The sequence below is a fragment of the Arvicanthis niloticus genome, chromosome 22 (assembly GCF_011762505.2).
Source record: "Arvicanthis niloticus isolate mArvNil1 chromosome 22, mArvNil1.pat.X, whole genome shotgun sequence".
NCBI classification, from domain to species: domain Eukaryota; kingdom Metazoa; phylum Chordata; class Mammalia; order Rodentia; family Muridae; genus Arvicanthis; species Arvicanthis niloticus.
Window position 1 is genome coordinate 34,115,626 of NC_133429.1, and position 15,592 is coordinate 34,131,217.

Sequence of the window (15,592 nt, forward strand, 5' to 3'; positions counted from 1 at the left end):
CATTGTCAGGAGTTTGAACCAGAGGTTGCAGAGTGGGCATGGGTGGAAGTAGAAGGCATGTTTTCTTTCCTGGGGCTGATAACGCTGGCCAAGGGCCTGCCTTTCAGACCTCAGAGGCTTACGAGGACAGGATGAGATTGTTTAAGCACAGATCTCCGGGCCACCCTAGAGATGCTGATTCACTCTGCCTGGTCTGGAGCCCCAGATGGCATTGCCAACAAACTCCCACAGGTGTGCGGATGCTTCAAGATCTCGGGTGGTTCTCTTTGGGTCGAGTTAGCGTGTAGCTATTGGATTTGAGGGGTTTGTAAAGGTCTGGGACAGGGAGTTTTGAGAAGTGGTGCAGGCTCTCTGGAGGCCATCTCTTCTAGTTGTCAGGATTCTAGGATTCTAGGCCCTTGCAACTTTAGTCCCCTCTGGCCCGTCAGTCCTTTTGGTTTGAATATCTTCTTCTATAAAATAGAAATAGTAACAGTGCCATTTCTTTTATTGATGAAAGGTGTTTTAGAAAGCTCTTTGGAAATCCTAAAATTCTGTCACAGTGGTTGTTAATTGACATTGTACAGCAGAATCTACTTTTAGGAATTTTACACACACACACACACACACACACACACACAGAGAGAGAGAGAGAGAGAGAGAGAGAGAGAGAGAGAGAGAGAGAGAGAGGTGGGAGCAGAGGGCTTTGTACCAAGAAAATCAGAAAAGTTATTAATAATAAGGGATAAAAGTGATAATGTGTTTGAACCACATTATAGTGCAGTGAAAGTGTCTTAGTAATTGCTGTCTACTAATGCATCCCAGTTAGAGTGGATACAAGGAAGCATCCTTGTTCTCAAAGAACTTGTTCTGATGAGGCAACCACAGTGTATTCTGATGGTCCCTTTACACAGCATGAGGATGAGGATGAGGATGATGAGGATGATAGAGGTCCTGATGCTGAATAATGTAAAAGCCAGGGAGGCAGATATGAAACAGTGCATTGGGAATCTTATGAAGATGTGCACAGAATGTGTGCCCCATGTGAAAGACCATTAACGTGTGATGTGTAAATTCTTCCTTCTGTAGATGAGGCAGAGCTCCTCACTGTTCCTGATGGCTGGAAGGAGCCAGCTTTTTCCAAAGAGGACAATCCCAGAGGACTCTTGGAGGAAAGCAGCTTTGCAACCTTGTTCCCGAAGTACCGAGAGGCTTACCTGAAAGAGTGCTGGCCTTTGGTCCAGAAAGCCTTGAATGAGCATGTATGCTTTTTTACACAATTCTTTTGAGATTTTGCTCTTGCATGTGCCTTTACTTTTAGTGAAATTTGTGTGTACTGGTGGATTTTGGTTTCAGAAATGCCAACATAGCTGGTTAATTTGGTTCCTTTAGTATTTAAAAGAATCAAGGTAACCTTTATTTTTAGAGTTCATTCATTTTTAATTTTGTGCATAATAAAGTATTTTGAGAAATATCTATCCACTTAATATTTTAGAGGTGTGTCAAGCTGTCGAGAATTATCTGTTCCGTCCAAAATGTCAAATGCCTTTTGTAAGCAGTGGAGGTTATCATGTACTTATGTACTTTTCGAGTTTGAGCCAAGCCGTATTTCAAGTTTTATTTTAAACAACACACACTGGTACACCCAACTTTTCCGTGTCTGTCTCCTGCTGACAAGTCTCCAGAGTGCTGTGTCGAGATGTTCACCGATCACCGTAAGGCAGGGCTCTTCTGAATGTGTCACAAGTCAGAAAAGAGCATTTTTTCTTTGCTCTGTTAAATCCAGTTCTTGGGGCTATGGAGATCGCTCGGGTTGTGAAGTGCTTGTAATGCTAGCATCAGGACTGGAGTTCCATCCCCAGAACCTGTGTAAGCCACCAGGGATGGAGGCAAAGACCTGAGTTTCACGGGCTAGCCAACAGCTAACTTGGCGAGCCCCAGGCAGTGCCTGGGGAGTGACACCGGAGTTGACCCCTGGCCTTCATATGTGCATGAATGTGCACTCTCCCTCCTCATGTGCTCCTGTGTACACAGAAGGAATTATTTTTTAAACATGTGGTTTTTGTTATTGAGAGTTAGTGCTAATTTTTGCTAGTTCTTGCTTCTTTGTAAACCTGTGATAATTTGTTTTATATTTAGTCCCTTAACCAGGAAGAAAGAAATTGGAAAGGAAAGTTCATTTCTCAGGGTTACAGTTGCTTCAGTTTCTTGCATCCTGCCAAATGTGAAATTAATCAGTTTTTCACCATTTATATTTAACAGCAGGGAGGGAGTTGAGAGGCTTTGGTAGTTAGCTTACAGGCACAGAGGTTCATAGTTTGGTTGCCATTGGCTCTATAATGACCTACAACCCATTTTGGGTTCTTTCTTTTTGTAGCATGTTAAAGCAACGCTGGACTTGATCGAGGGTAGCATGACTGTTTGTACAACAAAGAAGACTTTCGACCCTTACGTCATCATTAGAGCCCGGGACCTGATAAAGCTCCTGGCAAGGAGCGTTGCATTTGAACAGGTGTGTCTGGGTCAGGGGGATTAACTTGGTGAGCTCTGGGCCAGTGAGAGACTCTGTTCACAAAAACAAGGTGGGCAGGGCCTCAGGGAAACCTGGGAGCTTATTCCACAGCCTGTGGTGCTGTGTCTTTCCATCTGCCTATCACCCTCCTTCAAATCTTCATGCCTATACTTGTAGTTTATCAGCCTGCGCTTGGAAAAGAAGGCTGATGCTTTTTTCCCCTTCTCCTAAAAGGCAGTACGGATACTTCAGGATGATGTTGCCTGTGACATCATTAAAATCGGCTCTCTAGTGAGGAATAAAGAGAGATTTGTGAAAAGAAGACAGCGGCTTATTGGTCCCAAAGGATCTACATTGAAGGTACTTGTCATTACTGAGGCCTGGGCATCTCTACCATTGACTCAGTGCACTGAGTTTGAACTTGCTCTTTTGATTCAGGCATTGGAACTCCTGACAAATTGTTATGTGATGGTTCAGGGGAACACCGTCTCCGCCATCGGACCGTTCAGCGGCCTGAAGGAGGTGAGAGCCAGGACCTGGTGCTTCCACCAACACAGATGAAGTGACTTGGTTATCCTGTAATTGTTCCTTGGGTAGTGTCTTATAATCAGTTTGGATTTTTAGAGTGTGCTTTGATTTCTAATTTGTAAATTGTTCACCATGTAACTTAAGGGTGCCATCACTCCTGGAACTTAAGGTGCTTTGGGCAACCTTTGACGGCTGTGGAGACATGCAGTTCTGAGTTAGGTCTGTGCATCATCATCTTTCCCACAGTAATATTTAAGGGGTAGTTCAGATCCTAGTAGCTCACCTAAGAGACACTGCTGTCCACACAAGGTGTCAGCATTGGGATTCTGAACCGAGGCCCTGATAGTGTAGTAATGCATGTGACCAGTAGAGGTCAGACTCTGAAACCTTTCCCTTTAAGCCACAGGATCTCTTGTTTTAGTGTTTTTATAAACATCTCTGTACCTTCTCAACTATTTTGAGAATACCCATGTGATATAGCTTCTTGTCAGTCCTGTTCTTACTGTGTTGAGCTGGATCTGACTGTGCAGTTTGCCTTCCTCTTGGAATGGCTTTAGTAGTAATTCTGATGGCTTCTCTCTCATAAATTGCCTACTCTTTTCTAATGGAGCAATAGTAACATATCAAATACTTCACAGGTTCAGATTTTTTTGTTTTTTGTTTTTTATTTGGTTTTTCGAGACAGGGTTTCTCTGTGTAGCCCTGGCTGTCCTGGAACTCACTCTGTAGACCAGGCTGGCCTCAAACTCAGAAATCTGCCTGCCTCTGCCTCCCAAGCGCTGGGATTAAAGGCATGTGCCACCACTGCCCGGGTGTTTTAAATTTTTTGAAATATTTTACTTAATTCTTACAGTAGATCTGAGATATAGTTTTTTCTCTGTTTTACATATATAAGCTGAAATGGGAATACTAATCGACTCTTACATGTGTGGTAGTTCTAGGATTATTATTTGTTATAATAATAACACTTGCTATTTTTGCAGTGCTCAGAATCTACCCCAAAGCCTTATGCACAGTAGGCATGCTGTCTCCTACTGAGCTATAGCCCCTGTGCCAGGATTTAACCCTTGTCTTTTGACCCTAAATCCATCTGTCTTGCCCTAAAGCAGTAGCACCTCTAGGGCCTTGGGTATTTTGTTAGTTGTTTACTATATGGTCATAGTCATGAAACATGCTTTGCTTGAAAAAGTTGACTGCTGTTACAGAAGAGGGAGAAGTCACTGAGGACAATTGAAGAAAGTATATGCAGTGTGGCGATAGTCTCTGATTCATGGGATATTTTACAGGAGCTTAATCCTCTTCTGTCCACTTTGTTGAAATCTTTGTGACTGCTTCATTTTTCTTTGTAAATTTCAGGTTCGAAAAGTAGTCCTTGATACCATGAAGAATATCCATCCAATTTATAACATTAAAGTGAGTCTTGTTTGTACATTATTAATTAGTGATTGTCAGACTTCTGGTTTCACAGATTGAGTATTAAATATTGTATGAAAATGTAATATGCAGAGAGCTACAGCAAAGGTATTTGCAGTGAGTTGGGGATAGAATTTGTCCCACCACACTCTACCCCAGCCCTCCTTTGGAGCTTGTATCTTTCTTGTAAAAACTAAGGGAAGAGATACTGTTCTTTATTGTAGTGTTCTAATACAGTGAAGAGAAGCCTCTCACAACTGACTATAGGCAGTAGCAGTAGGAGTCTGCCTGTTTCAAAGTCTGGACTCTCAGGTTGCATGAAAGCTTCCTTTGGGATTTAATGCTCGTTCTGTGAGTGCAGAGACACTGACTGGGCCGGAATGTAGCCATAGTGCGGTGAGCCGTCTGGTGATGGGTGCTTATGGGGAATGCACTTACGTTTCGGGAAGATTGGGGTAAAACTGATTTAAATTCCTGGGACTTGTGATACCTCCGTTGATAACGCAAGCTTCCAACTCTCAGGAAGCCCCAGCTAATTAAGCACCGACTGTCCCTGTTGTTGAGTTGAGTTGTAATGGATGATGGCAGGGACGCCGAGCTTCGTCTCCATGGGCGTCTTCCTTTGGTCTAGGGTCTTTCCGATAGTTGGCGGACTGTGTACGTTTAGTTTCATTCTGAATACACGAGGAGCTCGTCCCTTACTTTTTAGAAGCAATGTGATAATAATAATGTATGAATTTAAAATATATAGTTTTATTTCTATGTATGTGCCTAAAGACCTTGATGATTAAACGGGAGTTGGCAAAAGATTCCGAGTTACGATTGCAAAGTTGGGAAAGATTTTTGCCACAGTTCAAGCACAAGAATGTGAATAAACGCAAGGAGCCAAAGAAGAAGAGTGTCAAGAAGGAGTACACGCCCTTCCCTCCCCCACAGCCAGAAAGTCAGGTCAGTGCCCAGTGCTGAATGCTGTGTGCGGATGGATGAAACTGCTTTATCCTGGGTTTTGGAAACATTAGAGTTTAGAATGTGAGAACCAAGGGTCTGGGGAATGGGCACCACACTGTGAGTACTGTTGGGGTGCTGTCAGGCAGCCCAGGTTCTGTAGCTAAAAGCTACCTAGGGTTTAACAGGTTTGACCATGTACTGTCTCATTTTAAAGTCTTAACTCCAACATGTGTTTGTTGCCGGTGTTCTAAGTTATAGACTCCTTCCTCTCTCAGCTCTCTTCTGGTCCTCTCCTTCATATTCACGACCAGGATCCCCTTTCCTTTCTTCCCCATCTTTTTCTCATGTACACATTCTTTAGTCACACCCTCCCAGGAAAACTCAAAACTTGGATTTAGACAAAAAATTAAAGTGGAGAAAAGTTGTGCCTTTGGATTAAATTGACTAAAAGTTTGTGTCTCCAACTTCTGCTAGGCCTAACTATGTGTCAGTCCTTTGTGTCCCCTTCCACAGCTGACAGATCCAGCATGCTACAGCTCTGGAGTACTTGAGGTCGTCAGGAAAGAATTCCTTATGCTTCTCCTTGTCTCGCATTTCCACTGACCCATGTAAAGTCTTCCTTCATGCTTGAATTGGATCTAAACCTGTCTGGGATCTTGGTTTACTGTCTATTCCCTTCTTTGCCTGTATCTTACAGAGCTCAGTCTTTCTATGTCGTTTCTGAGTTTAAACATGAACCATTTTCTGGCCGCCATCTTCCATTCCTCCTCACTGACCCGTGCTTGGAGTTTTCAGGGAAACCCTTAAGGCCAGTGGTTGGGGGAGGGGTGTTAGTAAGAGTGGTGTTTGTAGTGAGACAGCAGTGGGAATGCCGGGCAGTGGCATCTGCTCTGGGAAGGAAGGAAAGTGACAGCAAAGGAACACCATTACACAACAGGGCTGGGTGCCAATGTGCCCTGCTCTTTATACAGCTCTGTGCCAAGTTCTGAGATCAGGGATTATGGTGCCACTGTCTTTTCTACTGCTTTGACTACAGATCTTCTGTGCTTCCATATGAACTTTAGGATTGCCTCTTCCCATCTGTGAAGAATAGTAATTGAATTGACTCCAGAGGTTGCTGTGGGTGACATGGACATTCATCAGTATTAATTCTTTGAACCTATTAACAGGGAAGATCTTTCCATATTTATCTTCAACTATTTTATTGGTGTTCTATAATGTCCATTGTAGAAGTCTTTTTATTTTCTTACTAAGTTTCCTGGTGTGCCTGCACATGTGTGTTATAGTTTTAGTGAGTAAGGTAGCTTCCTGGCCTTCCCCTCATGTGTTTCCCTGGATAACCATGAGTGTAACCACTATATTTGTAGATGGGTGTCATCTTGTAATATCAAAAGATTGGATACCCTTGAATTTAGTAAATTTATTACTGGGGATAGAAGAGCTAAGGGCTTTGAATGCTGATTTTGTATCTTTTCCCCAGTTTACTCATCAGTTTTAAATGTTCAGATGGTATAGTTTTTTTTTCTATGTAATTAAATCCATAAGCAGACTGACTGCCTACTTACCTGCCTCTGGTGCAATGCTAAATGAAAGCATTCAGTTTGTAAACGTTTAAAAATTGATCATTGAAGCCATTTGGTGGTCCTGGGCTTTTTTCATTTTTTTTTTTTTCTTCTCCCGAGACAGGGTTTCTCTGTGTAGTCCTGGCTGTCCTAGAACTCACTCTGTAGACCAGGCTGGCCTCGAACTCAGAAATCCGCCTGCCTCTGCCTCCCAAGTGCTGGGATTAAAGGCGCGCGCCACCACCGCCCGGCTTTTTTCTTTATTAGGAGACTTGATACTCATTTAATCTTTGCCATTGACCGATTTGTAAATGCCTAGAACATTTTTCCCCTCAAGTTTTGTAATTAGCATGTAGTTGTGTAGTCACTGCTACTGAATTTTTGTGTTTAGTTAATACGGGTTTTAATATCTCCTTTTCCTAACAGTTTTATTTGGGTCTTCCCTCTCTTCTTGGTATTGATTGTTGTCCTACGGGTCTTCTGTCTTTATTTCTGACTAGTCAGTCAGTGGTGTTGGCCCAGAGGCTCCACAGGAAAGCTGGTAGGAAACTGAGCACCCCCTTCATGACACACAAGTCCCCACAGGACTGCACAGGGTGCAGAAGCAGAACCGTTGTTATATTGCTTCTTTGATGGCATTGTATACCCAAAGACGGAGTGAAGTTCTAGGCTTTCTCACTATGGATAGTTCAAGGTGTGATGCTCAAAGCACAGCTGCCCTAGGCCCCTCTGTGTATCCCTATTGGAATATAGCAGCAAATACAATAGGTTTTGTTCTATGGGTTAGAGAGCAGGGACCATTGAGGTGCTTACCTTCAGCCCTAACATTGCTTTACATTCATATTTCTGATGATCCCCTGGATTTCCACAAGGCAAGCACCTTGAAGAGGGTGGTTCCCTGTCCCAACACTCATACGAGATATTCACCAAACATGGGTCATCATTACTGTTTTGGGCCAAGTCAGGTTCATCAGATAGCTCAGTGTGGTGGAGAGTCTGGGTTGGCAGACAGAAATGTGCATTGTTTGTGGGCCCTAGATCAGTCTCTCCCTAAGGCTGTAGCCCCTGGGCAGTATTGCCAGGTCCTGGTTACTGCCGGGCTAGTGTGCAAATTTCAGGTTATTTACCTTAGTGGGTTGTCGTGAGGATTGCCCTAAGTCTGCTGGCAGTTTCTCTTTCATCCTATTGTTCAATAGCCACGATACTTGTGGTATTTTGTTTCCTTGTGCCACTGTTGGTAGGCTTTGTAATCGTATATAATTCTTCGGAGACTCTCGATGGTACCCCATGTGCTCATTCACCCCAAAACAAGGTTATACACCCATTACTTTGGCTCTTCTTTGTAGAGAGAGGGGCCCCGTAACTTTCTTGAAACAGCAGTGCCTCCCCTAACTTGTGCTCGCACCTCTCTGAGACTGTGAGCAAGTTATTTTATCTGACCTGTCTGTGGGTCAGTGTCCTCATGCCTAAGTGAGGTAATGATACCCACCTCAAGGAACTTTGAAGTGAGAAGTACAAGAATTAAGACAGTGGCTTTGCTTGGGTCCCCTCTCCCTCTTGGCTTCCCCCTCCTCCTCTGAGACAGGGTCTAGTCCTGTAGCTCTGGCTGGCCTTGAGTTCCATCCTCCTGGCTTAGCCTCCCCGGGTGTGTGGGCCAAAAGCATGCACAGCCACGCCTGGCTTAGAGCCTTTTGCTGTCCTTTGGTGCTGTACCTTTTATCCTTTCTAAGTTACATTTCACCTTCCTGGAGTCTCAGGTTCCCCCAAACTCATCTGATTTCTTTTCACACTTTTCTGCCCCCCCCCCCTTTGATCCTACCTGAATTAATCAGCTGTGTGGTTCACAAACATCGCCTTCTTAGTTCCATGTTTGCACTAACCTCAGCTTATATTTACCTCTTATGTGACCAGGAATTAATCAGAATTGATGCACACTCTCTCTAACCCCAAAGATACTGACTTCTGAGGAAATTCCCTTGTCTACATTATTTCTGGCCTAACTGTAAATACTGTTTCTAATAGATTGATAAAGAATTGGCTAGTGGTGAATACTTTTTGAAGGCGAATCAGAAGAAGCGGCAGAAAATGGAAGCAATAAAGGTAAGAATTTTTCAGATCACACACAATATCAGCAGCACAGTTTGTCATCAGTTGTGTTTTAACTAAGGCGTTTCTCACTGATGTAGGCTAAGCAAGCAGAAGCTCTTACAAAGAGGCAGGAAGAACGAAATAAAGCATTTATTCCACCTAAGGAAAAGCCAGCTGTGAAGCCAAAGGAAGGTAAGATATCTGTGGTATATGACAAACTACCCCAGAGCACATAACAACCTCTAAGAAACGACTGGTTTCATCAGCTGTGTTAATTACTCACGAGCCTAGGCAAAAGTGACCGTCAAGGTTTTTATAATCTTGGTGGCTGCCCTGTGCTGGGGTAAGATTCCTTATTGGAGAAGATGTAAGCCCAGAGCCACGTGTCATCTCTGTGAAGATGCCCAGACACTGTTGCCACGCTTCAGAGGCCTTTCCCAGCTGTGGCTTAAAAGCCCCATTCTGTGTTAACACACTTCTTCTCATCACCTTAAAGTCTTAATGATAAGGTGTCCAGAGTAAAAAAGAAAAACTTCAGGTTACCTCTTAACCACGTCTGGCCTCATTCTGATCCGTTCTCTCTATAGCACTTGTCAGAGTAACCTTCCAAAGCCTACCTTTGCACAAGGAGGCGGGAAACACAATTTAAGTACTTTAATCATTAGTAATGGTTACACAGCTATCAAAGTTGTAGCTGTCCCATAGAGTGGAGGTTTATTTTTTAAAATGTCCGTACCTCCTGTGTCTAGGCTGTTTGGATGGGACCTTTTAAGTTTTAAAAAGTTGCATCCTTTTAAAATTGTTTTCTGTATTTAGTTCAGCCTTTTGACACTGGCAAAACAGTTTGACCTGTTAAAAACTGTAATGTGATAGCATCCAGTGGTCTTATGAACAAAATCATGTTAATACTGCTGCTTAATTTGATAAGCCTTGTTAAAGTTACGGAAGCTAGAAGCTAGCTAGAAGCTAGGGCTCTATACTTAACTTTTCATGAAATACAGTTTTTAAATTACTTTGTGTGTGGTGTGGAAAATTGGCTTCCTAATGAATACTTTAAAATTCCAGAATACAAAATCATTTGTAATTTGTAGTACAAATCAAGTGATGTGTAAAGATGGGGTTTGACTGTCACTGAATCTGACACACTGTCTGTCCTGACGCTTCATCTGTATGGTTGTTGGCTCTCTCAACTTGAGGGACCAACTGTTCTTAGATGGCTCTGTTTCATAGATGACCTCTTAAAAATCTGAAATTTGCATCTATTTTAAATGTTTGCAGTTTCTACTGAAACTAAGATTGATGTGGCCGCTATCAAGGAGAAGGTTAAGAAAGCCAAGGCCAAGAAACTGGGCGCCCTTACAGCAGAGGAGGTTAAGCTCAAGATGGAGGCTGACGAAAAGAAGCAGAAGAGAAAGAAGTAACATTGGAAAAAATGACCAACGTTCTAAGGTGTTTCCTTTTGTAAAGGATTTTGAGACGCAGAGGCTTTAACTGAGTCAAACTCAGAAAATCATGACCAGTTTGCTTCTGTTCATGGACAGATGTACGCTTTGTAAATACGTACGTGGTAGATACCTAAGTGTATATTGTGCCCAACCAGTCCCAGACAGGTTTTGCCTAGATGTTTTAGGAATACCTGTTATTATAAATTGTATAGATTTTTTGAATGAGACTATTATTCATCAAATCCAATGTTTGTTGCTATTGGCTGGTCTTTATAAGCATACCCAAAACATTTGGTTTTGAGGAAAATACTTGCAAAATTTTCATTCTATTTCTTTTGTTAATTTTACCCCAGGATTACAACAAAAAAACCTCACAAACAGAAAATCCAAGGCCTCTAAGTCAAATTTATTCTGACTGAGGAAATGATACCAGAAAAATGTATATGGTTATTTACCCTACACGTAAGCATCTGCATACCTGGTCCCCGCCCCCACTGAGGCCAGAGGAGGGCATAGAATCCACTGGAACTAGAGCTGTGGGTGCTAACACAGTGTTGGGGCTGGAAATCAGACACCGGGGCTTTACAAGAGCAGCAAGTATTTTTGACAGCAATTGGACTTAGAATTATCAGACTCACAGATCTGGAAATCTGTTAAATTTCCCAGGAGTACCTTACTGAAAGCCTACCTGTAGGAACCTGGGCAGTCGGAATTCATAATGTAGAAAGACAAGTTAACTCTGTAAACTTAGAAAACTAAGTTCTTTTGACTAAGATTTTATTGAAAGATTTTAAAATAGCCACATATGAGTAAGCTGTTCCCCAACCATGGCGTTAGTCCAAAAGAACTAAGTTAGGATATTTGTGCTTTACCCAAATGGTAAGTATAACAGACAGTAATAGAAGAACTGACTTAGCAATGAGAAAGAGAGATGTGTATCTGTTCCGTAGATATATAGGCCAATCTGGATAATCAACAGAGTAGTAACCTGTGAAACAAACAAGAGTGTACTCAGTCTCTCATGACATGCTAACCCAGCCTACACAGTGCCCCGTGAAAACTGTTAGGGTTTGCATACATACGTGAGACCTGATCTCGTCGTGGGTTAACTGTAAAACCAGAATTAAGAAAAAGTTAGGTATAGGGGAAGCAATGTTTCTAGTTATTTCTCACAACCATGAGCTTGATCTGGGTTTTCAGTACAATGATTTTCAAAGATCAACCCAGTTTTTGCTGCTGGGTCAGTATGGTGTTTTTTTAGTCTTTTTATATAAACTTGATCTGTGAATTTTTGTACAAAAGAAATACTATCAGAATGAATGGAAAAGTTTAATATGCCCACAGCTACCAGATGCATTTGACTTTGAGCTATGATTGAAACGAAAGATTAAAATATGATTTGTTTTAAATAACGCAATTAAAGTATTTCCTTTAATTAAAGAGGTTTGTTAGCTCCTCCCCACGGGTAAGGAAACTGCTTATGATGAATGATGTAGCAGCTTCTCATCCAACCCAGCGGGACACTGGGGTCTCAGCAGGGCATCCGGCTTATCAGAAGTCACAATTAATGTTGCCCCCTTCCTTCTAAGCACTCCTATCCCAGCCTTGCTGCCGTGAGGCAGTCTGACAGGTGTGGCAGCAAAGAACCATGGGATTGACATAGCTGCAGTAGCTTTTGGCTCCCTTCACACTGGAAAATAGACATCTTAAAGGGCAGTCTGTTAAAGTAACCATCTGATTGGTTTGTTACAGCTTTCTAGAGATTAGCTACTGAGTGAAGATTCCCAGGTCTCCACAATCTTGCCACAGATTGCCCTCATTTCTCTGCAGCCCCAGCTTTGGCTAGTCTGGCTTACATACCAGTCTGGAGAGATGCAAGACCTGTAGATCTGCAGCATTACCCTCCAGACTTCTGCGTGTGCATCATTTCTTTATGCCTAGTGTTTTGAGCTGCTTTCTGGATCATACCAAGACCAGCTCAAAACACATGCTTATACCTTAATTCTATGGAAAGTTTTTATTATCTTACTTACTGCAGAGGTTGTTCAGACACCTGTCATCTCTTGGGCAGTTACTGCAAGTGGCTCCTTGCTTATATGGCTGCGTTGGGTAATTTCCTCTGTAAAGCAGAAGACCGTTAGTAGAGGGGCCCCCAACACAATTGCACTTCACTCTGAATGTCTGACCAAACCCAAATGATGAGATGGATGAAGATTTCAGGCGGCTAATGAAATGTACAGAGATGGAAGCACGGGGAAGGTTGCCAGTATTTGGAGGGTCCGTGTCGTGTGAACTCTGTTTATAAACTTTGTATAGTTTATACCATCATATTTATACCATCATATCTATGAGGACTCTTGAGAAGGAATTATTTTTGTTTCTGTTTAGCAGGTAAGGAAACTGAAGATCTTAGAGATTAATAATTTGCCAAAGATGTCAGTTTACATGTGTGAACCAGGAAAAAAAAAAAACTAGAAATGTCTTATGTTGGGCTCTTTCTGCTTAACTGGTAGCATGTGATTACTTCCACCCAAACACTGCCTAATCCTAGAAAAGTCATTATACATTGTATGTATTTCCTGTGTACCAGGCCATCATAGTTTTTACTAGATAGACCATTCAGCTGGGGTAATGACCTCCAAAAGAAAAAGATGGGAAAACTAGAAACAATTTATTTGTATATAAATGTGATAGTAACTGATAACAATTACATAATCAGATATCTAAGGGATAGAGAGAGCTCAGTAATTGATATCTCTAAACATGTTGGACTTTTGTCTGTGCATGAGGATAACTTATCATTTTTGCAGTATTGGAGATTGAACTTAAAGTTTCATCCCTGCCAGGCAGATGCTCTATCAATGTACCACATCCCCTAGCCCCAACCCCACAAAAGCCCATTTCTGAAGCAACTTACCGTGAACCTGAACAGGATTAGAAGATACAGACATATGTGTATATATATGCATGTAGGACTGGGCATGAGATTACAGTTATGGTGTCTTTCACTGTTAAGAAGCACAACACTCCATAAGCAGCCTAAGTTGTAGAATGGTTGTGATTAAATCACTATTAGTTTGCTTTTTGAACTGTGCATTCCAAACTAATAGAACAGGGGGAAATGTCACTTAAAATGGGTAGATTCACTTTGGGGAAATCATGAAACTAGGAAGACCTGGATTTGTTTGGGTGGGTATCCTTAAGACAAAGACTTTACCATAGTCTGCCTAATCAAGCAGAATATTTTTTAATTTGTTCTAGAAACCTGGGGGATAAGAGGTTTGGGAGCCTGGGAAAGAGGGAAGAAGACACAGAATGAGCAGAGGTCCCCAAAGGGATAGCCTAAGGTGGCGGTGCTCAAAGCTTACACCCTCTTCTGCTCTGTAATCCTGGAGTCATGGGTTATAACAGATGTGTGTAGAGCATCCCATCCAGACACTAAAGAACATACTTCATAGCAGCCCATGGTACATTCTCCAAAACTGACCACAGAATTAACATACAAGCAACTCTCAAGAAATATAGGAACAATTGAAATATCATTCACCCTGAATAAAAGGAATAAAGATATCAACAAGAAGAAATAAGCCAATAAATGAAACATGTAGAATATTCCCACACAGAACGACTCAGCATTATCTACCATTGCTTTTGTAATTACCGGAACCTAAACTGTTTCTATCTGAAAAATTCGACTGTCTAAAGTATTGACGTAATTAGTGTAAACTGAGCAATTCCACCTTAGCTCTCTGTTTTGAAGTGTGCAAAAGTTTGCTCTGATTTTAACAAAACAGCAAGTTAATGTCAAGTCTCTTTCCTTGCAAAACAGCAAGTTAATGTCAAGTCTCTTTCCTTGTGTTATAAATATCTCAATTTACATTCCTGGCAAGCATTTTAATCTTGCTACTCTTAAAGATGAATGCTGTTGTAGTATTTTTAAAGCATATGTTTGTGTGCGTAAACACACCCACACAGTATTAATGTAGTGAGTCTCTGGGCAGATTTAGAAGCCTTGAGATTATATATATATATATATATATATATATATATATATATATATATATGTATATGTATATGTATATGTATGTGTATATATATATATGTATATATATTTTTTTTCCTAGATTTTCTATATTAAAGATGAATACCTGTATCAACATCCTTTTAGAATTTAATTCAGGCACTTACGGTGGTCCATAGTTGCATATAAAAATCGCGTTTTTAAGGCAAAGTTGCACTGCACAGCCAAGCTTGTAACTCTCTGCCCAAACAACCTGAAAGTACAAGAAGATTTCTTACCATAGAAATGATTAACAGGCTTTCATAGTTGTGTTAAAGGAATATCTAGTTAGTTGCATAAGAGTTTACTAAGGAAATTTTAAGCACTCAGAACTCAGCTGGAAACAAGTCCTGAGTTATAGTCTCAGTACAGTGTGCATGGATGCATGTGTAAAATAAACATGTTCATGACAAGATGATATTGGAAAGCTGTCATAAGGTCCCTGCAGCTGGGACCCTATCACTGGGAGCCCAGAAATGACCCATGAAGAGGTGAAAATGACAACTAGGAACAGCCGGACTTGGTCAGTCAGGCTGGATGAGATCTTCATGAGCCTGAGCCTAGGGTTTAAGTCTCTTACACATTTCAACATAGTCAAACGGGGGGGTGGGAGGGAGTCTCCCATGATCATTCTTATAACAAAGCTTCAGAATGACTACATCAAATTCCCTTGCAAAGTAGCAAAGCTGTGACCTTCAGGGCCTAGAGCAGAGGAAGAATTTGTCATAAGGATGTAGTCTGTTGATGGAGGACACCAAGGTACATGGGGTCTTTTACATAAGGAGTCACTAAAACAAAGGCCAAGACCAGCCCAGGCATTTCTCAGGATTTGGGGGAAATTCAGGTGGCGACTGGCTCCTAATAGAAGAGCTAGTGACCACTGGATTGTTTGCCCACATTGACTCCAGCATTCCAGGTGACCAGGTGTCATCCTTCCCTCCATTGAGGAAAGCAAACCCATGTGCTCGGCACTCCTGTTGTCTCCAGTGCTTACACTAAAGCTCTGCTTCCTACAGCAAGCTGCTACAATGAAATAAAACACAGTAACTTGAAGGAG

General features: G+C 41.8%; 2 protein-coding genes across 2 annotated transcripts in view; one reads left to right on the top strand and one right to left on the bottom strand.

Annotated features, from left to right (window-relative positions):
- Positions 1-11,887, top strand: part of Krr1 (KRR1 small subunit processome component) — a 13,836-nt gene extending 1,949 nt beyond the window's left edge. Inside the window, exons 2-10 of the mRNA XM_076920216.1 lie at positions 1,069-1,241; positions 2,357-2,491; positions 2,726-2,851; positions 2,930-3,013; positions 4,376-4,432; positions 5,210-5,380; positions 8,965-9,042; positions 9,129-9,222; positions 10,309-11,887. Of these exons, the coding sequence (XP_076776331.1) occupies positions 1,069-1,241; positions 2,357-2,491; positions 2,726-2,851; positions 2,930-3,013; positions 4,376-4,432; positions 5,210-5,380; positions 8,965-9,042; positions 9,129-9,222; positions 10,309-10,451 (1,061 nt within the window). The 3' untranslated portion in view covers positions 10,452-11,887. The remainder of the gene's footprint in view (positions 1-1,068; positions 1,242-2,356; positions 2,492-2,725; positions 2,852-2,929; positions 3,014-4,375; positions 4,433-5,209; positions 5,381-8,964; positions 9,043-9,128; positions 9,223-10,308) is intronic.
- The window catches only part of Glipr1 (GLI pathogenesis related 1), an 18,955-nt gene continuing 14,223 nt past the window's right edge, over positions 10,861-15,592 (bottom strand). Inside the window, exons 4-7 of the mRNA XM_076920217.1 lie at positions 14,664-14,749; positions 12,509-12,594; positions 11,558-11,584; positions 10,861-11,463 (exon numbers count right to left, since the gene is read on the bottom strand). Of these exons, the coding sequence (XP_076776332.1) occupies positions 11,309-11,463; positions 11,558-11,584; positions 12,509-12,594; positions 14,664-14,749 (354 nt within the window). The 3' untranslated portion in view covers positions 10,861-11,308. The remainder of the gene's footprint in view (positions 11,464-11,557; positions 11,585-12,508; positions 12,595-14,663; positions 14,750-15,592) is intronic.